Source organism: Metarhizium acridum (genome assembly GCF_019434415.1).
Source record: "Metarhizium acridum strain ARSEF 324 chromosome Unknown scaffold_72, whole genome shotgun sequence".
Taxonomy (NCBI): domain Eukaryota; kingdom Fungi; phylum Ascomycota; class Sordariomycetes; order Hypocreales; family Clavicipitaceae; genus Metarhizium; species Metarhizium acridum.
The window spans coordinates 1,215,035-1,238,147 of record NW_027094019.1 but is presented as its reverse complement, the minus strand read 5'-3'; the positions used below and the strand labels follow the sequence as shown (position 1 = coordinate 1,238,147).

Here is a 23,113-nt window from a genome sequence, read left to right as displayed (position 1 = left end):
CATGATGCGCAACCACGTTCCCCTGGACAGTTGTGATGGGCACTCACGCCGGTGATCATCCACATGACACTCTCGTTGAAAAACACCAGCTTCCAAATATGACATAGGCTACAAAGGAGAAAAAAAGAAGGACCATTTGTTAGTCTCGTATCATCTTACCCAATTTCTGAAGTAGCCGCTTCTCCATCATGTGAGGCTGTGCCAGGCGTTTCATGTTCCACACAATCTTGACTTGGTAGTATGCAATATGCAAGTCGACTCATTGTACAGCCTTGTCTCATGAATGGGCATTCCATGAGGTGAAGCCAGTCTAGCCAAGCGCATTACTGCTTCAAGAAAACCCATCTGTCCTGTACCATGTCATCGGAGTAAAATACACGAGGAGGTCGACTCGAATGTTTGATATATGCCCAATAGTACACAGTCTAGTATGACCTTTTATCTTACAACCACACCCCAATAAAGGTACCCCCATTTCCCATTTATGCCCGAGCCTTCTTGCCACCGGCCTGTTTTGACTTGGACCGCAAAGCATATCTCTCCCTTTTCCATGCTGACACCAAGTTATCCACACTGCCCATGTCATGCTTGGGCTTCCGCATGTACGTCAGTCTCGCTCTTCTCGCCCTCTTCGGCCTTCGCCAGATTATATCAATACCCGTGACAGAGGGGCTGTAGATCTTGAACCACATTTCCACACCAGTCTTCATCATTTGTCCTCTCAGTAAGATGGCTGTGTCGACGCCTCGTCGTCGGATTTGGATGAATGCACCTGAAAATGGCTCGCCACCCTGAGTAGTCACCATGAGTACATCGCCAACCTTGGCGCTATCTGCGTGATCCTTAGAAAATAGACGTGTTCTGGCACCCGTTGGGTCTAATTGAGCGAGCTGCTGTTGACGCAGGATGGGCATAGGGTCCGGGTTCGTAGATCGGACAGAGGGAATCTGGGGGTAAATTTCGAACTTTTCGACCTTTCCGTGAGCGGCACCTGTAATCAATAGTTAGCACACAAGCCTAGCACCTAGATGGCAGGAATTGAGTTGTCGTACGTTGCCTTTCGCTGATGGCCTCGTTACCGGTGGGAGCAACGGCCGCGGTAGCCAGACTACGCTGCGCAGCCCTCTGCTGTCTCGCCTGTCGAAAGACAGACTTGAGGCAGCCCATTGGCCGCCTGACAGGTGCGAAATTCATGGTTGCTGGTGTATTGAGCGGAACCAGCGTTCGACGTTGGGCAGACGACAGAAATCCCAAGATTGCGAAAGCTCCATCACAGTACTTCCAGACCAGAGGGCCCGCAATTCATGCCCCTGATTGGACCGGCGCATCCTTTTCTCCGACCCACTTCGCAACCATCTACTTTGGGATCGTACATTCGACGCCAGAAACTTTTGGCAGAGCAAGCAGGCCAACAACCTCACCCAGAAGCAGCCATGGCGAACCGATCGATGGCATCGGCCTTGCGGTCGTTGAGGCAACACTCAGGGCCTTCAAGGCTGGACAAGATTTCTCGCAGACAATTCAGCTCGACGGCTCCCAATGGTATGCTGTCCATTCTCTGTCGTTGCTTCAAGACCTTCTCAAGCTAAAAATTGACACCTCTAGCGGTCCGAGCCATATTTTCGGAAACTGACAATACCGAATTGAACAACACCCTCAACTCCATCCAAGAGAAAATTATTCTGCCAGCCCATCTCCCCGAAAGACAGCGCAAGATTGTCTTTGACCCCAAGAAACGATCGCACCTCGAACAAAACCCCATCATCATCGAAGTCGACGGCCTAGAACACAAATTCTCCTCAATCGACCGGTTCAAGGGTGTCGAGAACTCCAAGAAGGCATTGTCCAAAGCCCTGGACAACATGCATAGTGCTGAGGACTGGGCAAACCTGGGCACGCTCCTGGCCGGCTACAAAAAGGCAGGTATAAAGTTGAAAGCCAACCATTGGGGCAAGATCGTACGAGTCGCAGGAACAAAAGGGCAAATTTTCGCAGTCATTGAGTGCGTGAAGCAATCCGACAAGACGGGTTTCGTATTCCGGACCCCCGAAACGGTCGTCCGAGTTCTCGCGTTTGTAAACGACAAAATCACGGAGAGCGCTTGGGATGCGAGCGAGACAAAGCAGGCGCTGAAGTGGGTGGAGACGGTGTTGGATCTGTTACAGAGGCCAGAGCATGCTGTGTCGTCCCAGCGCACGCGCAAGAGGCTACATTTCTCGCGACTTGTTCGAGGAATGACGGTGTTTGCGCGGGCCTCAGCAGTCAAGGTTGGCCAGGCCGCGGAGCGGGATATCAACTTGCTCCGTGACGAGGTCGCACTCTTGTCTTCCCTCTGGGAGGATGCCCTGAACGAGGATCTTTCAGAAGTTCCTGAATTCGCCAACCTCAATCCGTTGTGGGAGAGGAAAGCTAGCGACATTCGCCTTCAAATGCCCGAAGCCCTCAACGGCAGTGCCTACATCCAGGTGCTCACCCAAAACATCAAGGGCATTGAGCTGGCCCAAGAAGCTCTAGGAGGTGAAGCCGAATCGTTGTCTCCCATCCTAAATTCCCTGAAATCCCACTTGCAAGACTTTGCAGCCAAGAGCGAGACTAGAACAGAGGCCTGGGCAGACGAGTACGGCAAAGTCATGGGCAGTAAACCCAACTGGCCAGCAGTTGCAGCCCAGGCCGCAGGGCCATAGAAATGTAAAAGATACGGGATCCGAAGCGCCCTAACATGTATCATAGAAACTTATGTATAATTCGTCTTATATATATATATATATATATATATATCATGTACAACAAGAGGTCTGTCCACCCGTCTACCGCCCCGTCTACCGCCCCGTCTACCGCCCCGTCTACCGCCCCGTCTACGCTTCCTCAAGCCTGTCTACGGCAAAACAATATACTTTTCCAGATGCGTAGGGATAGCACCGAGCAGCTTCTTCTCCGCCAGCCACTTCTTGGAGAACAAACGGTCCGCATACCGATACGCGCCGTCGCACAACATGGTGACGACCTTGTGGCCCTTCCCCAGCTTCTCCGCAACCTCCTTCGCCGCCACCACGTTCAGCGCCGAGCTGGCGCCCAGATAAATGCCCTCCTCATCCAAGCACCTGTACACCATCTCGATGCTCTTCTCGTCCGAAATGTGCAACGACCCATCCAGCAAGTCGATATCGGGCTTCAAGTTGTCCGTGATGCGCCCCTGCCCAATGCCCTCGGTGATGCTCGACCCGGTCCTCTCAATCAGCTTGCCCCCCGAGCTGATGTACGAGTGCAACACGCTCCCCGGCGGGTCGGCCAGGTAGCTCCTCACCCGGCCCCCCGACACGTCCTTCAAGTACCGCGTGGTGCCGGCCAAGGTGCCGGCCGTGCCCGTGGCGCACGTGAACGCGTCCACGCCCCCGGCCGTCTGGGCCCAGATCTCCGGCCCCGTCGTCTCGATGTGGGCGCGCCGGTTCGCCGTGTTGTCAAACTGGTTCGTCCACACGGCGTTGTCGAGGGCCTCGGCGTGCCGCCTCGCCTGGTGGTTGTAGTTGTCCGGGTTGTCAAAGGCCACGGCCGGCACGGGGTAGACCTCGGCGCCGAGGAGGCGGAGGAGGTCAATCTTGCCCTGCGACTGCGTGTTGGGCATGTAGATGACGAGCTTGTACCCGCGGGAGCGGCAGACGTGCGCGAGGCCGATGCCCGTGTTGCCGGCGGTGCCCTCGACGACGGTGCCCCCCGGCCGCAGGAGGCCGCGCTCCTCGGCGTCCTTGACCACGTACAGGGCTGCGCGGTCCTTGACGGAGCCCCCCGGGTTCATGAACTCGGCTTTGCCCAGGATTTCGCAGCCCGTCTCTTCCGAGAGCCTGTTGAGGCGGATGAGGGGCGTGTTCCCGATGGCTGCGTCGCGGCCAGTTAGCTGCTGCCCGATGGCTAATGAAGCGAAGATCCCATTCTGCGAGATTCAGTTGTTGGGGAGTGGAAGCGTACCGCCAGTCAGGCCCTTGGAGATGCCTTGGGCCTTGGACACGGCAAGCGTGTGAGCGCTCGGCTGGGCGGCTTTGGCCGCTGCAACAGCTAGCCGTACAGCGCTGCGTCGAAACATGGTCTCCCCGGCAAGAGTGCAAGGTGCCGTCCAAGAGGTGTGGTGAAATTGAATGGTTTGCAACCGGACCAGAGGGCGTAAAAAAGGACGGGGAAGACAAATTTATAAGCTACGGACGACACCGGCGGCCGGGTCGTCGTGGATGGGCTGGCGACATTCCGTTGTGGGGAGCTGGCGCAGGGCCGGCGATCACGTCATTTGGCTGGTTGACTTGTAGCCGCAGCCACGGTCGACTGCGCAACCCCCCAAGTTGCACACCATGGACCAAAATTAGGTTTCAACACTAATTGTCTTAGAAAGAGGGTCAAGTATTCTTCATAGGCGGTTAACTGATGTCGCGGACCCTGCTTCACGCCATTACTTTGCGTTTAGTGTTTTAGTGTTTCTTAACAAATGCCCTGCTAGTATTGTTCAATTTCATTCACCATGCTAATACCATAATGCTTCCATGTACCATACTCAGAGGCCATGCATCCTGAACATGCCGTCGTCTGTATCTCGTTCCACATACAATCGTGCCATCATCTCACGTCCTCTGCCCAAGTCGCACATATGGTGCTGGAAACAGACCTTTGGCGCCCATAAATGTACCAAAGAACCAATCACCATTGACATCCTCAATCTCCCGAATCTCTGCACCTTTTGGAAACAACAGTTCGTCGTCTGATCCGGCCTGCGGATACCAGGCCCAACGGGCATTTGCCCTCATGCCTGTGCCGCCATCCGGTGGGAACGTTTGCGTAAATGACAGCGATCCGACAGTAGAAGGAGCCGTTGCAGAGACGTCTTTTGTAACTAGACGCTCCAGTTTCTCATCCCCATTATTCCAAGACCATTTTTGCAACTCTTGCCCACCGCGTTCAGGACTCTCGAAGGTCTCTGAACGTAGCAATCGCCCGCCTACAATGTCGCGTTCGATGAACCGCCACTGTCCAATTTTGCCGTCTGCGAACCCAATGACCGCCATTTTGTGCCCATTCAAGCATCGTCTCCAGCCGGAATGGCCATTCTCCGTACTGATTTGGCCCGTTGAAACCAAACTGTTGTAGCATGACGAACATATGTCATAGTCACCTGGTGGTGCCTCGGGAACCAAGGCACTTTTGCAGCTGAAGCAGTGGTACCGAACGTGAGACGGAGATATTGGGTCCTGGCAAATATCGCACCGGGTGCGGAACGTCAGAGGCTTGAACGGCCCAATGTTAGCCGCTTGAGGTCCCGTATAGACAGTGGCAGCCGGGGGTCGGCCCGTCGATCTCGGGCTATGAGGACGGCTGGTAGCTTGTAGCGCCTCATGTGTCAAGGGCAGAAGCGGATGAGTACATGAGTTGCCCTGGTTGACACAGTTGTTGCAGAATCCCCAGTCTCCCTCGTTGCATACGTCGCAACGCCAGTAACAGTCGTTTGTCCAGGCAAAGCACCGAGCGCAGAATGTTCCTGTTTCCAACCTACCTCTCGGATCATCTGTTGTCAACGTCTTCCTCCCATCAGCACCGCCAGGCGTCGACGGAGGCGGCAAGTATCGACATGCCGTGAGCATGTGCGGCTTGGCTAAAGAATCGTCGCCTTTCTGTCGCAAATTCTCCCACTTCTTCCATGCGCCATAGCCAAAACCAAACCAATATTGGCATCCCTTGCCGGCGCGATAGCAGTCGAGGCAGATGTTCCACTGCCCACCCGCGCATATGCCGCAATTATAGTGCAACTCATATTCTATGTGCTGCTTGTTGCATTTTGAGCATGAGACGGATGGTTCAGGGAACAGCTGCGACCTTGTTCGCCGATGACCTGAAGTAGCACTCGGGCTGCTCATGGGGCTGGAAACAGCGGAGTGAACAATGGCTAACTCTGCAGGTAGATGGGGTCTGCTGATTTGTGCTGCAGGCAGCTCATGCGTTGTTGCCGGAAAAGTATCAGCTATATTAGGGTTCCATTGAGGAACTCGGTTAGCAAATGATGCAATGTTGCTGTTACTGGATGCTGACGCTGGCAGCTCAATGGGCGCTTGAGAAGAAGCCGGGACTGAAGGAGTACTGGAACTACGACCTTCGCTAAAACTGAGCCGAGGCGCAGCGGGATCCGATGTTTGGGATCGCAGTCCCAAGTCAGTTGAGGATCGAGCAGCAGGACGAGTTTCCGCCGTTGACGAAAAGATGGGTGTCGTAGCACTACGGCCCCCGCTAGCAGTCCTCCGTCGTGGTCGTCTTGCAGGATCTCTCACTTCAAGGTTGGTTGACCAAGTTGGAGGCGGCCTACTCCTATCCTCGGGCTGGCCACCCCCATTAGTTGACCTTGAGCTGGCGCGGGATCTGGAACCGCCTTCCGGTGCCCTCAGTCTTGCGTCAGTCTGGGGCCCCTCTGAACTCCTAGAACCTGCGTTGTTACTGCTTGAAGTGGGCCGGCGGGAAGATTCGTTGCGAGATCGTTCCCTTTGTCGACGCCGATATGCCTCGGTGATACGCCTGCTTAAGTCGTCATCCCGGGACAAGTCAATATTGTCCAAATCAAGCCCATCTAGGAGACCCTCCTCTTGAATCTGTCTGGCAAAATCCTCGATCTCTCTTTCAATATCCCTTTCGCTCATCTCCGATGATCCAATCAATGATCTCAGGGATGTTTGGTGCTCAACTTGACGCTGGCGGCTGACACTTCGGCGTCGTCTCCTCCGCTGCTCCCTATCGCTGGCACTTTGATCCGAGCCCGGACGACTGGAGTCATCGCTACGAGAATTTCCTTGTAAGGTCCCCGGTTCCTCGACGGCGAGAGCTCGAGCTCTGGTCCCTGCTTGGTCTTGATCTCCCATCGACAGATTGACTTTGCCTTTGTCTTCGGCGTCTGTCCCGTTGAGACAGCCCTCCTGGTGTCGCCTCGCGCAGACTCATTTCTCGAACTTCGTCCATCAGACGACGATCCTCTTCGTCCGCTCTTCTCTCTTCGGCCGTCCGCTCCCGAGTATTTATTCTTGGCAACACCTGATCCCCTGGCTTATATTTTGCTTGCATTTCCTCCTTGTCGACATCAGACCGCGCCTTGGCGGGATTCGCGGCCACGTACATATCGAGCAAGGTGACAACTGTGGCATTGTGTCTCGTATCCCGTACTGAGCTGCGACATGACGGGCAGGTGAATATGGCCTCTCCTGGCGCTGGCGGCGTGGGTGCTTTCGCAGCCTTTGCGGCTTGGAAACGAAACCATTCTTTCAGGCACGCTCCGCAAAAGGTGTGAAGGCAATCAAGCAAGGTCAGAGGCTGGTATAGGAGCTCCGTGCAGATCTGTTTGGAAGATGACAAGTCAGCTCACGATGGACTTTTGACTGTGAAGGCGGAGAGCCAGAGTCGGACCTACCGAGCACGTCAGCTCCTTCTCCAGGTCCAGGCTGGGCTTTCGAGAATCCATTCATGTTACAGAAACCGACCGAAGAGTCAGGAACTCCGACTCTGTGAGGTATGGCTTAGAGGGAGAAGTAGGTTTCCCCAGACTATCCTGTGGAGCGAGGGTAAGCCGCCTCGTCGCGTGGTGGCAGCAAGAGTGACAGCAGCTCGCCATTTGGGACAAAAGAGGCTTGCTGAGGCTTGCTGCAGGTTCTCAGCGGGGCTATTGGCTGAGTTTGCGCTGCGTCTTGGCCGACCCCACGGCAGCAACCAACACACACGACCAGGCTGGGTCATGGTCATGACGGAGATGAGCCATCTAATTAGCTTCCTGGGGTAGTCAATAACGGGGTCGTGCTAAGAATAGCATGCTTCCCGGTGTGCCGCTTAATATAGTAGTGCGCTTTGGCGACGGGTAGCGGATACGGCTTTGGTAACCCGGCCTCTGAGAGCTACATATGTTGGTACTGACTTGTAGCTGCTTCAAACATCAGCTGCGGATGACCTACGAGTGGTACCTCTCAAGTCATCAGCTTCACATGAATCAATACAAATTTGGCCTCGGTGGCAATTAAGATGTTGACCTTCACAAAATGTCGCCGCAGTCAAGTGATTAGCACACTCGCTGCTATATTGTCTCATACACACATGACGTCCTGCTTCCTCCTTTTATACTGCCTGTCTAAGAGTGAGTCCACTCGGCCTTGGTCTTCTCAGCAAAGGCCTTCATGCCAACCTTCTGGTCCTGGCTGCCAAACAAGCTGTGGAAGACACGCCGCTCAAACTCGACACCGTCTCGTAGACCCAGGTCCTGGCTCTTATTGACAACCTCCTTGCACGCCTGGACAGCAACCTTGGAGTATCCGGCAATGGTCTCAGCAGTCTTGAGCGTCTCCTCCATCAAGGCCTCGTAGGTTGGGAAAGTTCTGGCGGCGACACCCCACTTCTCGGCTTCGGCGCCAGAGAAGGACTTGCCCGTCAGAATAAGCTCCATGGCCTTGGATTTACCGATGGCTCGGGTCAGGCGTTGGCTGCCACCAGCACCGGGAATGGTGCCGAGCTTGATCTCGGGCTGTCCGAAGTTGGCCTTGTCCGTGCAGTAGATGAGGTCGCACATCATGGCAAGCTCGCAGCCTCCGCCGAGGGCGTGGCCGGAGACGGCAGCAATAATAGGCTTCTTGATCTGCGTGGTCAGGAGAGACCATGACTCGATGAAGGACTTGGTATAGGCTTCGGAGAAAGTCAGGGGGGCCATTTCCTTGATGTCAGCACCGGCAGCAAAGGCCCTCTCCGAGCCGGTGAGGACAATGACGGACGTCTCATCCGACGCATTGAACTCGTTGAGAGCCTCGTTCAGCTCGTCGATCAACGGGGTGCAGAGGGCATTAAGGGCCTTGGGTCGGTTGAGCGTGACTGTCCAGTTATTACAATTAAGCATCAATCAGTGGCCAGGCTACGCAGGCTCTCTTGGGGACCATGTACCTTGGCCGACGCCGGGCTTGGGAGTAGACGTCTGGATGTACTCGAAAGACTTGGAGCTATATGCGCGAACCACGCGAGGCAAGGTTGAGCGCTGGAACGGCACCCGAGCCGCAATGGGTCTGACGAACCGAACAGTGTTCATTGTAGTGACGGCGACAACGCGAGCCTCAAATGTTTGAAAGACGAATCAGAGTTGGTTGAATGCGAATTCGGATGACGAGGGAAGAGTTGCCAATTGGTTCAGGCGCGATGGTCAGCTCTGGGCAAATTGACCGGATGGAGGGTTGAGGGTGGCATGAAGGTGAAGCTCTGGGGAGGAGGGAAAGCGTCGGCTTTGAACCGAGGATAACAACATTGAACCAGCGGTTGCCGTCGCAGATGAATGCTGTGGGTGGGGCTCCGAGCTCCAGGTTTGCCAAGCCGCAGTGGGTCCAGATGCCAACAGATTGACTCCATGTGACATGTCGACCATTAACATCCAACATCTAAGCACTGACGCTGTGAGATCTTCCTCCCGCAACCAGACATTAATCTCCAGATGTCGCCTTTGGGGGCGGGTTGTCTCAAGGGCGGCGGTGCATCGCCCGAGAGAGCCTGTGCGCGATCTTGCAACATCTTTTCCTTCAAGTGATTGAGTTCCCTTGGATGGGTAGCCCGTTCGGTGTCTGGCAGTTCCTGGCTTTGCTTTTTTTTTTTTTTTTTTTGATCCGGCCGTGGTGCTGTTGAAATGCTTGGATTCGGACAAGATTGGAACCTGGTAATTATACAGCCAAAGCACTCAAATCTGACAATCGCACCGTAAACTTGACCACATGAACAAACTACACAACAACACCGACCCGATGGCCAAAGCTACCTCTTAGTAACCAGTACATTCCTAGCAGGTAGATGTTCTTTTTGATGGAATCGAGCTACTTGACTTTTAAATTAGTCACATGAGAGTAAACAAAGCTAGAAATGGCTTAAGTAGAGAAAAGGCAGGACAGTTCTTATTAAACGTTGCCGGGCCGACGGACGCTCAATCTCCTCAAACTCTTAGTTGCAAGTAGTTTGAGATGCTATCGCGATTATTCTCTTACTTACAAAGACTGAGTCGATGCATGGATGGCATGTGAAATCGTTATGGCAGAGCAGTCGCTTGCTTATATCGGAGCTTTGATGAAGATGGATAGCTTGGTCTAGAGATATCTTGCGGACTATTTGACCAATTCCGCGTGTTAATGCATTCATATAATTCAAAGAACACCGTTGACCCTTCTCCTCACTTCTTACTCACCTTCAGTTCACGTTTGAATTTGAAATCACTGACAGCTGGTAGCACTCCCAAGCCCTTCTCCGATTATCCTCGTTGACCTCTTTTAAATCTTCCCCTTATTTCCATCCTGAACTCTCTTACTTTTTTGTGTTTCCAATACTACGAGTCGCATTTTTTCGACCCAGAAGTTTCATCCCTTTGCAAATATTCGTCATCATCTCGGCAGCCTGATAAGTCTCCCAACTAACCGAGACGTCAGACCTCTCCTTCACAACCTTACAACCTTGCGAAGCACGGCCTGCCACCCTTTCTGATTCAGCCAATACTGAGATTTCTCGTCTAGCAGTTGGACCAGAAACACTCGAAATTCCCCCCCTGAGCTTGAGGGCATATTGCTGGACTTTGCCTCCAATATCCACCGCAGCATCCTGAATGATTTCCGAGACTTGCAAAAGCGTGGGCATCCTTCTCCCAATAGAGAATTCCGCATGAACGATTGTTTCGGAATCTTTTTGGAAGGCGTGATGTTCGGAAAAGAAACTGCAGCTTTGACAAATGAGCGACGGGCCAAGATAGAAGCCGAGGAACAACGTCAAGTAATTGGGCCATGTGCTCGTACGGGAGGCCAAGTACTTGCCGATAAAGCCAGAGGCCATTGCGAGACTGACGTACATCTTTTGAGAGTCTTACTTGACAATATGTCCAAGAGACCAAGCGTTTGTCATTATGCTTTTCACAGGGCTGAAAAGGCAACCAGGTCCATTTTACATCTCGCTCAAGATTTGGATGCTTGGAAGTCTTATCGCCGTGCCGAGCTTGTCGTCAGACGGGAGCTCAAGAAATTTGTAAAAGACATGGCCACGGTAAGGCAGCTTCTGACAAAACTTCAGGCTGGGTCTCTATGGGATGAAGATGACCTTAACATTACCTTCCCAAGTGTGGTGGCGCGACTGGTTGGCTGTAGCTCCCGTACATTTGGGCAGGCCAATGTCTTTCAGAGAATCGCCGCGAAAAGCCGTGAAATATTGGACAATACTCTTAAAATCCGAAACTACCACATTGCTGCTTCGGAAAACGACCCCATGCGGGACGTATGGCTGGCATCACTGGCCCGGCAAGCGGAAAGTTTGCAAGTGAAACTGAATAACATTGAGACCGAACTTCGTGGTGCAATGGGAGCTTATCTACCCGCACAAGAAAAAAAATCAGGGGACGGGAATATTTGTTAGCCTTGATTTATCACGTTGGAGAAGTTGAACGCATAGCAATTACTTGCGGGAGACGGTACTTTAAGGTACTTTAAGAGACCGCAAGGTGCTAAATCTACAGAAAGCTTGAGGGAAAGGCGCACCGCTCTGTTTGGGGAGAGACATACTGGGAGAATCACGGGCGACATCGGGCAGCAATCTGCAACTCATAACACACATCAAGTCTGAAACATGAAAGCCAGACTCTTTTGGCAGGGGCCCTGATGAATGAATTCTTTGTTCCATGGTTGCCAGTTCGATAAAGACAATCGGATCGATGTTCTGCTCAGGGAAAATTAGCCAATACGATGGCACAGAAACCCATCGATACTTTGTGTTTTCGCAACTGCTTAGCTAGAAAGAACCTCACAAAAATAAAACGAGTCCAGCACCACTTTCCGCCGGTACTGGTGACGTAAGAAATGTCGATCAAACTGTTCTATATGAGATGTCTAGTGCCTGTTGTCCCCCAACTCCTTGCGTTTTAGAACCTCGAAATGTCCCTCCCAAAAATCCAAGTAATCACCCAATACACCGGGATCATAATCTTATTCCGCACACTCATGCTCCTCGTCAAATACGCCGTGCGCCAAAGAACCCAGGCGGCCCACCCCCTCAAATAATCAGCCTCGCTCTGGTGAATCGCTCGCCAGCTCCCCAAATACGTCATCACACCCCAGTTCTTAAACTTGAACGGCCTCGAGGCCTCCTTGTCGCCCTTGTTGAGCTGCTTGGCCAGGTAGACTGCCTGCTGACTGGCGACTTGCGCCGTGGCAGGGTAACTTGCGCCCTGGACAGAAATACAATCGCCCACGGCGTACACGTCCTTCAGGGTGGTTGTCTCCGAACCATCTCCGGGACCCTGCAGCTGGACCTGGAGGTTCGGGTTGGTGACGATGCTCCCTGTCCGGGGGTCCTTTGCAATCTTGCCGGTTCCCTCAATGTCGGACTCGACGAGGGTCTTGACCAGCGGGTTCTGCATGAGCCCCGTGCTCCAGACGACGATGCCGGCGCCGACCTCGTCTGGCTCCTCCTTGATCTGCAGCATCAGGTGGTGCCCTTGCCGGCGGATGCGGGTGAGGTGGTGCTCTGTTTTGACTCGGATGCCCTGCCGCTTGAACGTCTCCGTCGCATACGCGGCCAGCTTACTGTCAAACATGGGCAGCACCTTTGGCGCAATGTCGTAGACGGTAATGGCGCAATGCCTCTGCAGCTTGGGATACATCCTCGACAAGTCATCCTTGATCAGATCGTGCAGCTCTGCGGCAAACTCGATCCCCGTCGGACCGCCGCCCACGACGGCAAAATGCAACAGCTTCTTCCTCTCCTCGTCGCTCGTCGTCGGCAGGTCTGCCGTCTCAAACGCCTGCAGGACCTGCAGTCGGATAGCCCGCGCATCGCCCACGTCTCTCAGGAAATGGGCGTGCTCTTTGACGCCCTCGATGCCAAAAGTCTGGCTGTAGCAGCCCACGGCAATGACGAGCTTGTCGTACTTGACGTCGAATTCTTCCCCTTTGATCTCGGGCCTGTTGGTGGCGGCACTGACGTCTCCGCGCTCGTTGGCTTCCACGCGGATGGTTTTGTTTTTGAAGTCGATGCTGGACGCCCATGCTTGGTAGAACTCGTCGAGACCGAGCCGACGGACAGGTTCAATGGCCGCGCGGAACTCGAGGGTCCCTACGGATGTCGAAGCGAGGAGAGGAGTGAATGCGAAGTGGGATCGAGGGGAGACGAGGATGCGCGTGGTTTTGGAAGGGGAGAGGGTGCGGGCGGCGGCGTAGCCTGCCCAGCCAGAACCGAGGATGACGACTCTTTCTTTGTGATTGGGGGCTGGTATGTATTAACTAGACTGTTTCGTCCTTGAGGTTGCAAGTGGTGCTGTGGACAGCGTGTGAACTTACCGCTGGTAATAGCAAGTGTTGAAGCATGCCGTCTGGGTATGGCATGAGTTGCAACTCGAGGCACATGCGACGAGAGCTTCATCAACGACCGGCACTGCATGCGATTAAGGCCGTCCATCATTCCTCATGCTCCAAGAGACATCCAGGTGAGTAGTCCAGGCCAAGACAGACTCAAGATTGGAATCAAGATTGATATGATGGCGAGCTATATAGCTATATTTTAATTTTTAATTTCTTTGTGACCCAGCTCGGAGCTCGGGATGACATCAGCCTTATCGCATAATGTGAGTGGACCTCAGCAACACCAGCAACAGTCGTCAGTCAGTCAGTCAGCCACCAGCATTGCACCCAATTGCATTATGGCTAATTGCGGGAATTGTCGCAGCCCATTGAAACGAGGGCCTGAACAAGATTGTTTTGGGTCCGATCAAGAACCGACCGACTGAGTAAGGCAATGGCGACGATAATAGATCGGGAAAGAGGAAAAGGTGGTGGCACTGGTGGGCCAGGTTGCTCGTCGATATCGGCACAGCGTGCCAGCACGTACGCTGCATCAGCATCACACTAAATGTCCTTCCATAACAGGCATGTGGGGCATAGACACAGTGCGACGCCGTTGATGCAAGTAAGGAGCTGATAAAGAAGCTGAGACACTGTAACGGCTGTCACACCATTTACAGGGATGAATTCAAGTATAGTAGGAACGTGCTTATAGACCTCTTATGATTCTGAGTTGGCAAATCCGTCCATTAGAGATTTTGCAATAAGAATCTAAGAATTGGCGGCGAGTCAACAGTTACAGGGGAACTGCTGCCTGGCCTAAGCGTTCCTTCCGTAATCAACTGGTCAATATTAATTGATGGCTTTACATCTTTCTTTAGCTAGCCCTTGCTGGGACCCAAGCAGTCAGTGCCAATAAAGAAGAAAAAAAAAACAGACTTTGCGTCCTTCAAAGCAACAAAAAAATCCTATAAAATGATTCCTTGGGTTGCAAGGAAGTGCAGGATTGTGTGTCGACAAGATACACAGCAAGAGTCAATTAAATATCAGACTGTAAACCAGTGGCCGCTGAACCGAATTGCACTGTGCTCCGCTTACCGCACGGAGCCCTTGAGAAATGTCAACGTCTAGTCGTGTCGGGGGCATCGGTGCTTCGGTGCTTGATGTCGGGGATGCCCTGCCGCCGCGGATGCCGATAAATGAGGTCGCAGGCGGTTGGTGCGCCGGGAGCCAGGACCAGCCCCACAGGCCGCTGTACATCCTCAAGCGCTGTTCAACAGTGCAGTGTTGGCGAGCCCCGACTCGTCCTTACTGTGCAGGTGCAAAATAGACTTGGGGCCCGACGCAAAGTAGGATCCGAGGCTGTCAAGTGCTCATTTTATCCTCGGATGCAGCAAGGAAAATTCACGCTGCCGCCGCCGCTTTATGAGCATCCCAAACCTGCAGTCGTGTTCCTCTTCATACTACAAAGACAAAATGTCAGAAACATGCCAGAACAGACATCTATTCATTTCAGTGAATTAATGATTCTTCCGTAATTATGTTATCTAGATACGACACCATAACTACCGTAATTTATCCGAGGTTACGCTCAGAGGTTCACTCACTTTGTCAACATTTGAGTTCCAGTTTCAGCTTCAACGAGAACCGGGCCATATGAGCAGCCATCACGAATGCTTCACGCGCCAATCGCTGTAGCGATCAAGGGCAAGCAAGCAAGGCATCTACAATAAACTCCTGGGGCATCAAATATCTATTGTGGGGATTCACATGAGATCGACAGCACGTCACAAACTGCCAGCCCACATGCTGATACATATCTATTCAGGAACCTCTCTTGGATTCCGATGCCCCCAACGATAAGGTGTATGTGTGTGTAAATATATGAAAATTTTTACCCCAAAACACATTGCAAACTCCCGGCATTTCATCTTCAATCAGAGCCAACATCCCTAAACCAATTCACATGCTACTACTGCAGCATACTATCCAGACTCTCGCCCATAACGGCTTCAATTTTCACAATCCATCGATGCGTTTCCCTCTCCACTACCTCGTCGTCGTCTTCCTGTAACTCGCTGATGCGGGGCAACATCTCATGCAGCATCAATAGCCACTCCTCTCCCAGTCGATCCGTCAATGCCTGCTGACATTTGACTGCTGCTAGTCGGACCGCCGTCTGCTCTGATTTCAGATGCTTCATGAGAGCAGCATTGATTTCCTTTTGATGTGCTTGCGAGTCGGCAGCGGCAGCTAATTCCACAACGGCTGGAATCAACCGCTCAGACACATCCACGGAGCCGGCCTGGAGAAATTGGTCCATCACGACAGGAGCGATGGCTCCAAAGTGGGATGGAGCTTGCCAAAAGTCGTCCTGATCATGTTCGAAGCAGGTTGCAAGCACCTGCAGTACTCGACTCCACAGCTGGCGGTCCTCAACTGATTTGGGGTTAACAGCTCCAAGAATCTTGGCTGCATCGTCAATCACGTATGTGGCGTAGTTTGTGACAATTGACTTCAAGTTTCCGAAGAATGCGTTGAGAAAGCCGTAGACGCTATATTGCCGGAGGTTTCGTCCAGACTTATCACTCTTGGGAAGATTGGAGCTTGTCCATTCCACGATTTGTACAAACAAGGGTCGGAATGCGGCGTCGTTGAGTTTATAAATCATCTTGAGGGACGCCTCATTCAAGCTGGTTTCGATGTCGGCAACTTCGCGCAGAGCCGCTTCGCTCTTCTCGCCCTTGGCAGCGACTTGGCGACGTAGGTCAAAAGCCTTGAGTAGGATATTAGACAGGACTGATATGTTCTTTGTAATGCTAGACTTGTTGTGCTTGTCAATTGCAGTGGAAAGAACCGCGAAAAATTCACGAGTGGCCTGCAGCATGAAGTTAGTCACTGTTCTGTGGCGCGGCGTTGGTGTACTTACAGAGAACCCTGCATCGGTGGCCTTTTCCCAATTGCGCTCCAGCGCAGTAAAGACTTCTTTTGCTTCCAGCTTCTTGGCGAGAATTTCCAGGCAGCTTGTCCGGCTCTCATTGGCCTCGTCATCTAGGTCAGCTTCGGCTGATCGACTGGACACCTCAAGAATCTTGTCAAGATACGTGGACAACATGTACGGGAGATGCTCCGCTAGAGAGCTGATGAAACCGTAGCATGCGGAGTGAAGCTCCTCGTCAGCGTTCTCGCCCCCCAGACTAGCCTCAAGATACTTGACGGCCTCTGGGATGGCAATAGGCAAGACTGGAACGACGGCATCCTGCAACACATCAACAAGCGACGTCAAGCATAGCAGAGCCATGACACGGAGGCGCTTCTCCTCTTGACCCAGGCAGTATGGGCCAGCAATCGTTTCAGCCGCGGCGACGACGGCTTCGACATCCTTCTTGCCATACTTTTCTGCAATCTTGTCCACACAGGTAACCGCAGTATGCTTATAGCGAATGTCACTTGATTCCCGAATGGCAGCTGTGAGCTGGGGCAAGAATGATAGCAGAGCATTCCTGGAGGCGGCATCAGTGTTACTCTCCGTCTCAACTCGAACCTCGAGGGCACGCAGGACCTTTTGCCGCAAACCCAGATCAGGTCGGTCCAGCAGGTTCTCCACTGCCTTGATGAATTCCCCAATAGATAGCAAGTTGAGCAAGTTGGAAAGCGCAGATCCACATCGTCCGTGTAGCGTCTTGTTCGTCTTGACGGTGTCGGCCAAAACTAGGATGTTCTCAAGCAAGGTGGCATAAAACTCTCGCACCTCCGCTGTGTCCATATCCTCCCGATCAGCCAGTTTTCCAATTTGAGACCGCAACTTTTTGTTGGCCAAAAAGCTAGGGAGTGCCGAAAGTTGCCGAAGGGCAACCTTTTCGACGTCTTTATCCCCATCGTCAGTGATCCCCAGCAGAACAAACGACATGCCGGGTTTGGGCTTGAATAGGTCGGACACAAGCTCCACGACTTTGACCAAGGTTTCCAATTGCGTTTTTATGTCAAAGTTGTTCAAGAGGTCAACAATGAAGGATAAGAGTGCTTCGCTGGTGTCGTAACGGTCGACCAGCATGCTGATAAGGGCAAAGAGAAAATCTCGAGGTCCCAGAGTCTCAACTAGAGCCACGAACAAGCCTTGTCGTCTGTGAGATGGAATGTGCTCGTAGGCGGTTGTGAAGCTGACAAGAATGTCCGAGGCACCAGCAACAGGGCCGTTTTTCCCATGGCGAAGAGACTCGATCAACGGGGGCACAACCTCCTTGATAGTTTGAGAGACTACATGAGCAGAATAGTCATCACTTTGTCGCAGCACAGACGTCCCCATAAAGGTGAAGATGGGCATGACACTGTGAAGAACAAGATTGGGGGCGGTGGTGGCAAGATCGGCAACCAACAGGAGTGCGGCGTTTTGGACTACAGGACTGGACGACTTCTGGATGCAGTTAACAAGCAAATCACCGTAGCCGCCAGAACTATCAATTGTCAACTCCTTGTCGGCTTTGTAAGCGGGCATCATGGCCAACAGGCTACGAAGAATCAAGTTCTGCAGATAACCAAGCTCTGAACCGACGACTGTTCTAAAGTGTTGCAGTTCTGAAAGAGCTGTGAAGAGGCCATCCAGTAACTCCGGATGCGAAACCGGGTCCGAGTTATCAACAAGCTGCAAGACAAAGGTGACTTTACGCAGGGCTTGGCTTAGCTCCGGTGTGACATGGGTGATTAGGCTTCGATTGACATCCGTGGAGCTTGTGCGGCGGCGCTTGTTTGGAGGCGGCTCCGTGATCATCTTGGTTCCAGTCTGGATAGAGTCTAGGAAGAAGGATAAAATGTCGGTGGTTAGGGGGACCGCCCGAAGTAACTCGGCGGCTTCTATTGAAACAATCGAGTTTTCGTCGTCTGAAGAAGACGGCGACTCTTGCGAGATTGCCAGGAGCTGCTCTGCCACTATGAACTTAACAGGGTCTTTCATGGAAGGCCACATCTTTCGCAAACGGCCAAAAATGGCTCGCATGAGGTCTGCCTTTTCTCTTTGAGCAGGGTCCTTGAGCAACTTGAAGAGAAACTCGAGACCCTCAGTATCATTGGGCACAACAACATCAACAAATTGAGAGTTTAGAGTCAAAATGTCTTGTTTCTCTTCTGTGCATTGCCTTCGGATTTCTGATTCACTCAGAGTTGTCCACCAGTTCAGCAACGGCAACAACATCCGTGTTCGGGACGTGTTTCCAACACCCTTGACCTCGTTCAAAGACTTCAAAAGCCTGTTCTTTACCACTATCAAGGGAGTCAATTCGGCATGAGAAGCAAAAAATGACAGTATTGCCAGTCTAGCCGATTGGTTCATATGATCTTTTTTGTCCAAGGCTGGTGGAGGAGCAACTTGATATTTGCCTTGCTCAATGACTGACTTGAGAATTGATGAAATGTGCTCAGGGTCCATGACACACTCCTCGATGCTAGGAAGAAGTTGCAAATGCAGCATCTTTGCAGTTACATCGACCGCAAGAGGCTGTTTATCCTCGGCCTTGCCGTAGAGTAAGCCGGAGCCCCAAGTCTTCATTGACTTGGCTGAGACGGGGGGAGTGTATAGGTCAGTGACCACGGCGATGAGCTCGGCAGCCGCTTGCCGAACTCGTTTCGAGGGATCGCTCAGAGCCGTTATTGCGTACGGAATAAGAGCTTGCACATCCATTTTGCTTGCATCGCTAGACTTGAGCCTACTCTTGACCATATTCAAAGCGGCCATGCGAGCCAGGGCAGGATAAGGTCCAGACCAAATTCGAATAAAAAAGCTAAAATACGTGCAGTCCTTGAAGGCGGCCTCGCGTCCAAGCTGGGGGATTTCATCAAATTGAGTCATCATATCGCCTTGCTGAGAAGTCTCAGACACGATTGAGAAGAAAAGGTGGCTGAATTCCTCGAATAGTTCGTTTGGTTCAGGCAAAAGGCAGGGCGGAAGTGACTCTTTTCGAGTAGCAAGCTCACTAATGGCGCTGCCCAAATCCCGAGGCTTTTTAACACTTTCCAGTTGGTCGGTTGTTATGTTTTCATCCAGCGCAGGAGGGTTTCTAGCTCTGAATGAGAGGTCCAGTTTCATTTCTAGCTCCTCAATATCGAACTCGACATCCTGGATAACTGACTGAATAATCTCACCCGACTTCCCAGTAGTCTGCGATAGGGAGATTAAAGCAGAACCAAGCTCTCGCCTTAGCGCGCCATCTTCGTCGTTATTATCATCGAGCTTCAGGGCGGCCAAAAGCAGGGATTTGAAGATGACTGCGATTTGTTTCTCCTTGAGTATTTTGCTGCCCAAGATGGCCATGATAGTAGGTAGTCCTCGGGAATCCCCCTTCTTGGAAAATCGCTCAATCAAGGCGAGGCAAAGTCCATTGGCCAATTTGTCCACCCTGCGTTCCTTGCCAATCTCGACCAACATGGGGCCAATATCTTGGACCTTCATCAGCGCCTTGGTGACTTTGCTGCTCATTTGTTTCGCCGATCTGAATTGTGCCAAAATTACAAGACACACAAGGCCAGGCCGAATCGTCTCGTTCGTCCAACCGTAGACCGTCTGCTGCATGAAAGCTGTTACCGCATTATCTTCCAAATTTCCCTTGGAAACAAAGACAGTCATGGCCATGTACGACGCAATTTGGAGGCCAGGCACCTTCTTCATGACGAGAGACTCAGCGAAGATTGGACCTAGCCTGTGTAGCAAGTCTTGGGTGTTGTGACTTTGAACAGAGGCACGACCCGATCGTGTTCTATCCAACATTCCATTTACAGCTTCGGTCATGAGACCACCCCAAAACATAATGAGGGTGGGATAGTGATACTGTTTTCTGCATGACTCAAGCGTGTACTCGGATACGGAAGACAGGAACTCGGGATGGTGGACTGTCTGGTGTACGAGAACTGATCTCGGTGGTGAGGTCAAAGATCGGATGTACGGGTCGAGAAAGCGAAATTCATGTGGAATTTTGGCGGGTAAGATTGAAAGAAGTGTTGCGAACGTAGGAATAGAATGGTAAGGGAGAAAGGTCATCAGCAGAACGGCTGTATTCTCTTCGTGAATACTGAAGTCAGGTTAAATAAATAAGGATGATGCGTGGTGGAGTTGAAGTGGAAGGATAGCATACCGGAATCGGCGAATTAACCACTCAATCGACTTGATTGCTGGCATAAGTCTTAACTTGCTCCCGGCCAAGCGGAGGAAGGCTTCAATCTGGCGATCAAGTTCCTCATTCTCGCTAGCGGACAGCTGGGTTCTGTCCTGGGTCTGACTCTCTTCGCCGAAAATAGTCGATTGGAACCGTGCAAAACGATTATCAAGCTGGCAAAGCTCCTCGAATCCGGGATAGCATATTGTATACAACGTCTGGTAGCTTTGAGTCGCGGCGACACGAGGCTCCCAGATGAGAGACTTGGAGTGTGCAGCCTTCTGGGTTTTGATGTTGAGAGTTGACTTGGAGTTGGCGGCAATCTGCGCCAACTGCGAAGCGAGAGAGGTCGCCATGGCTGCAGCGCTTCAAGACCCTTCGAGCCGAGAAGGCGAGCTCAATGCGGCGTGGTTGGTGTTTGGCAACCAGTCTTGTGGCGGGCAGAATTGAAGGTCTCACCGAGGGTCTGATCCAAGTACAGGCAGGTAGTCTGCAGTTGCCAAATTTTTTTTGGCTGGCATAAAAAAAGTGGACCCAAGCCAACCGGGCTTATCGATAAGGCAACATTTGAACAAGCTTGAGCCACCGCCTGGAGCTTGCACAACGCAACCCTGAAGTGTCAGGACTCGGCGTGGGGCTGGTTCCTTGAGGTTTCAGCCTAGATGCCGTGCTACATTGTTCCGAGCATGCGGCATCCAGCACTTGCATCTGAAAGTGCACAATACATGTAGCATACTCCGTAGAGACTTCGCAATTTCCAGGCTTCAATATTGGGGTCCGGTTCAACGATGCCTTGCTCCCGAGCCTATCGATGGCACCAGTGGGAGGCAAAAAGTCTTGACCAGACCGGGTACCTGGCCGTCGTACGATCATAATAGATCGTGGTAGGGCGTACGGAGTATATCAGTGCGTATATCTTGATAGGCAAATATACTCCGCCTCGGGCGGGCACATGATAACACCAGATTGGCTTCGCTTCCAAGTTTCAGAGCCTGCGTGGCCAGAGTAAGTACCTAGGCAATTGGCTCGTCGTGCTGAGTCTGGTGTCTGGATGTGCAGGGCTCGCGGTGCTTGAATGAAACTCTGACGGGATTTCAGCCTCATAGCTGTCGTCGTGCGCGCTCCTTTGTTTCCAAGGCCCTTTTATTAAGGTGGTGGGCCAACTTTCCGCTTTGCTGTCCATCTCAGACCCATCGACAACATTCTCAGGACCTCGCTACACGATTCGGATCCATAGCATCTCTACGCAGTCGTATCGACTGAATATACGGTACAACCGGACAACATGGCTGTAAGTGAGACCACTGGACGCTCAAAACACCGCGTTAACTTGGACAAAGGGCCCATATCCTCAGCTTGTGCTGTTTGGCGACTCGCTATTGCAGCGTTCTGTCGACCTTCAAGACGGGTTTTCCATGCAGGCTGCACTGCAGTCACGTAAGGCGATCCGCTCGTTCTCGTCTCATTGATACTGATACTGACACAGGATTCATTCGACGGCTTGATGTTATGAATCGTGGCTTCTCGGGCTGGACCACTGCCAATGCTGTCAAGTTTCTCTCCGACATCTTTCCGAAGCCGACACCAACTTCGCCCAGGATCAAATACTTGGTATGCACCACAAGTCCCTTCCTTTCAGATGTGTAGCCAACCTTGGTTCTATTTTAGGTAGTTTTGCTCGGCGCCAATGATGCCTCCCTTCCCACCACGCCACAGCATGTCCCAATCGATCAATACAAAGAAAACCTGACAAAGATTGTTACACACCCAAACATTCAAGCACACGAACCAAAGATATTATTGGTGACCCCTCCTCCATTGGATGAGATCAAGTTGACAAAGGTTGACATGGAAAATGGTCACGCGTCCGCCACTCGGTCGTCCGCGGTCAGTGCCTCGTACTCGGAAAAGGTGCGAGAAGTTGCTCGTGAGAATCCAAACGTCAGATTAGTCGATCTGTGGAAGGCTATTATGGATAAGGCTATCAGCATGGCGCCAAACGATTATATACAGGATGGACCTTGGCTGGGCTCCCCTGAGAACGGCAAGCAGGGTGGATTGGACATTCTTCTTCCAGACGGCCTTCATATGAGTGGTGAGGCCTACAGAGTTTTCTATGATGAACTGAAGGGTTTAATCGGAGAAGAATGGGCAAACCTAGCTGATGATGATAGATCCGGGTACGTCTTCCCTGACTGGCGTGTCCTGAACCCTCTCAAGAATGAGTGGTGAACTGTGGTGCGAGTCGCGACCTGATTCCAAGTCAATCTCAAGGACTAGATATTGATACAATAGACTCGTGCTTCTGGATTTACGGAGCTCTACATTGAACTGTGAAGAGAAAATGTAGTCAGGGCCCAACAGTTCACCTCCAACTACCTACCTAGGTAGGTAGGTACCTCGGTAGGTATGAATTCATCGATACGTACTCCGTATCGATGACTCAAGAGGCATTGTCACGGTCTTCCTCACTGCGTAGACCCAAAACTCCCAAAACTCTGAGCAATTTCGGCCAATGACCAGGAGTACCCCATGGAGGGGTATGTCTGGTCTTATTTTAAATCCAAAACGCACTATGAGCCCACGTGGGCCATGCGGAAGGAATAAGGAATTGAAATGTCATGTCTCATTATGCCA

The 23,113-nt window shown here is 52.1% G+C and overlaps 9 protein-coding genes across 10 annotated transcripts; 3 read left to right on the top strand and 6 right to left on the bottom strand.

The window, feature by feature from the left end:
- Positions 1-71: 71 nt before the first annotated feature.
- Positions 72-1,238, bottom strand: J3458_007155 (mitochondrial 54S ribosomal protein bL19m). Its single transcript, XM_007808776.2, has 2 exons — positions 1,053-1,238; positions 72-991 (listed from the first exon to the last, which is right to left on the bottom strand). Exons 1-2 carry the CDS (start codon positions 1,192-1,194, stop codon positions 483-485), a joined length of 651 nt encoding a protein of 216 aa, XP_007806967.1. The 5' UTR covers positions 1,195-1,238; the 3' UTR covers positions 72-482.
- A 174-nt stretch (positions 1,239-1,412) lies between these two features.
- Positions 1,413-2,745, top strand: J3458_007154 (uncharacterized protein). The gene is made up of 2 exons (XM_007808777.2): positions 1,413-1,542; positions 1,606-2,745. Exons 1-2 carry the CDS (start codon positions 1,434-1,436, stop codon positions 2,682-2,684), a joined length of 1,188 nt encoding a protein of 395 aa, XP_007806968.1. The 5' UTR covers positions 1,413-1,433; the 3' UTR covers positions 2,685-2,745.
- A 130-nt stretch (positions 2,746-2,875) lies between these two features.
- Positions 2,876-4,078, bottom strand: CYS17 (Cysteine synthase 1; the record flags this gene model as incomplete). The annotated part of the gene is made up of 2 exons (XM_066119228.1): positions 2,876-3,873; positions 3,964-4,078. 2 exons carry the CDS (start codon positions 4,076-4,078, stop codon positions 2,876-2,878), a joined length of 1,113 nt encoding a protein of 370 aa, XP_065975865.1.
- Positions 4,079-4,604: 526 nt separating this feature from the next.
- On the bottom strand, positions 4,605-6,881 carry J3458_007152 (uncharacterized protein; the record flags this gene model as incomplete). Its single annotated transcript, XM_007808779.2, has 1 exon — positions 4,605-6,881. One exon carries the CDS (start codon positions 6,879-6,881, stop codon positions 4,605-4,607), a length of 2,277 nt encoding a protein of 758 aa, XP_007806970.2.
- Positions 6,882-7,747: 866 nt separating this feature from the next.
- On the bottom strand, positions 7,748-9,254 carry J3458_007151 (uncharacterized protein). 2 transcript variants are annotated; one of them, XM_066119226.1, is made up of 3 exons: positions 9,060-9,254; positions 8,932-8,987; positions 7,748-8,862 (listed from the first exon to the last, which is right to left on the bottom strand). In XM_066119226.1, the coding sequence occupies exons 1-3, from the start codon at positions 9,071-9,073 to the stop codon at positions 8,132-8,134; spliced, it is 801 nt and encodes a 266-aa protein (XP_065975863.1). In that variant the 5' UTR covers positions 9,074-9,254; the 3' UTR covers positions 7,748-8,131. The 2 variants fall into 2 exon arrangements, with proteins under 2 accessions (XP_065975863.1, XP_065975864.1); XM_066119227.1 differs by having other exon boundaries at positions 7,748-9,232.
- A 1,630-nt stretch (positions 9,255-10,884) lies between these two features.
- J3458_007150 (uncharacterized protein) lies at positions 10,885-11,415 on the top strand (the record flags this gene model as incomplete). The annotated part of the gene is made up of 2 exons (XM_066119225.1): positions 10,885-11,049; positions 11,077-11,415. 2 exons carry the CDS (start codon positions 10,885-10,887, stop codon positions 11,413-11,415), a joined length of 504 nt encoding a protein of 167 aa, XP_065975862.1.
- Positions 11,416-11,753: 338 nt separating this feature from the next.
- J3458_007149 (uncharacterized protein) lies at positions 11,754-13,810 on the bottom strand. Its single transcript, XM_007808781.2, has 2 exons — positions 13,335-13,810; positions 11,754-13,263 (listed from the first exon to the last, which is right to left on the bottom strand). Exons 1-2 carry the CDS (start codon positions 13,453-13,455, stop codon positions 11,918-11,920), a joined length of 1,467 nt encoding a protein of 488 aa, XP_007806972.1. The 5' UTR covers positions 13,456-13,810; the 3' UTR covers positions 11,754-11,917.
- Positions 13,811-14,986: 1,176 nt separating this feature from the next.
- On the bottom strand, positions 14,987-20,923 carry UTP10 (snoRNA-binding rRNA-processing protein utp10). Its single transcript, XM_007808782.2, has 3 exons — positions 20,456-20,923; positions 16,264-20,392; positions 14,987-16,212 (listed from the first exon to the last, which is right to left on the bottom strand). The coding sequence occupies exons 1-3, from the start codon at positions 20,830-20,832 to the stop codon at positions 15,307-15,309; spliced, it is 5,412 nt and encodes a 1,803-aa protein (XP_007806973.2). The 5' UTR covers positions 20,833-20,923; the 3' UTR covers positions 14,987-15,306.
- Positions 20,924-21,026: 103 nt separating this feature from the next.
- Positions 21,027-22,898, top strand: J3458_007147 (uncharacterized protein). The gene is made up of 4 exons (XM_007808783.2): positions 21,027-21,767; positions 21,817-21,913; positions 21,963-22,087; positions 22,145-22,898. The coding sequence occupies exons 1-4, from the start codon at positions 21,762-21,764 to the stop codon at positions 22,706-22,708; spliced, it is 792 nt and encodes a 263-aa protein (XP_007806974.2). The 5' UTR covers positions 21,027-21,761; the 3' UTR covers positions 22,709-22,898.
- Positions 22,899-23,113: the final 215 nt, after the last annotated feature.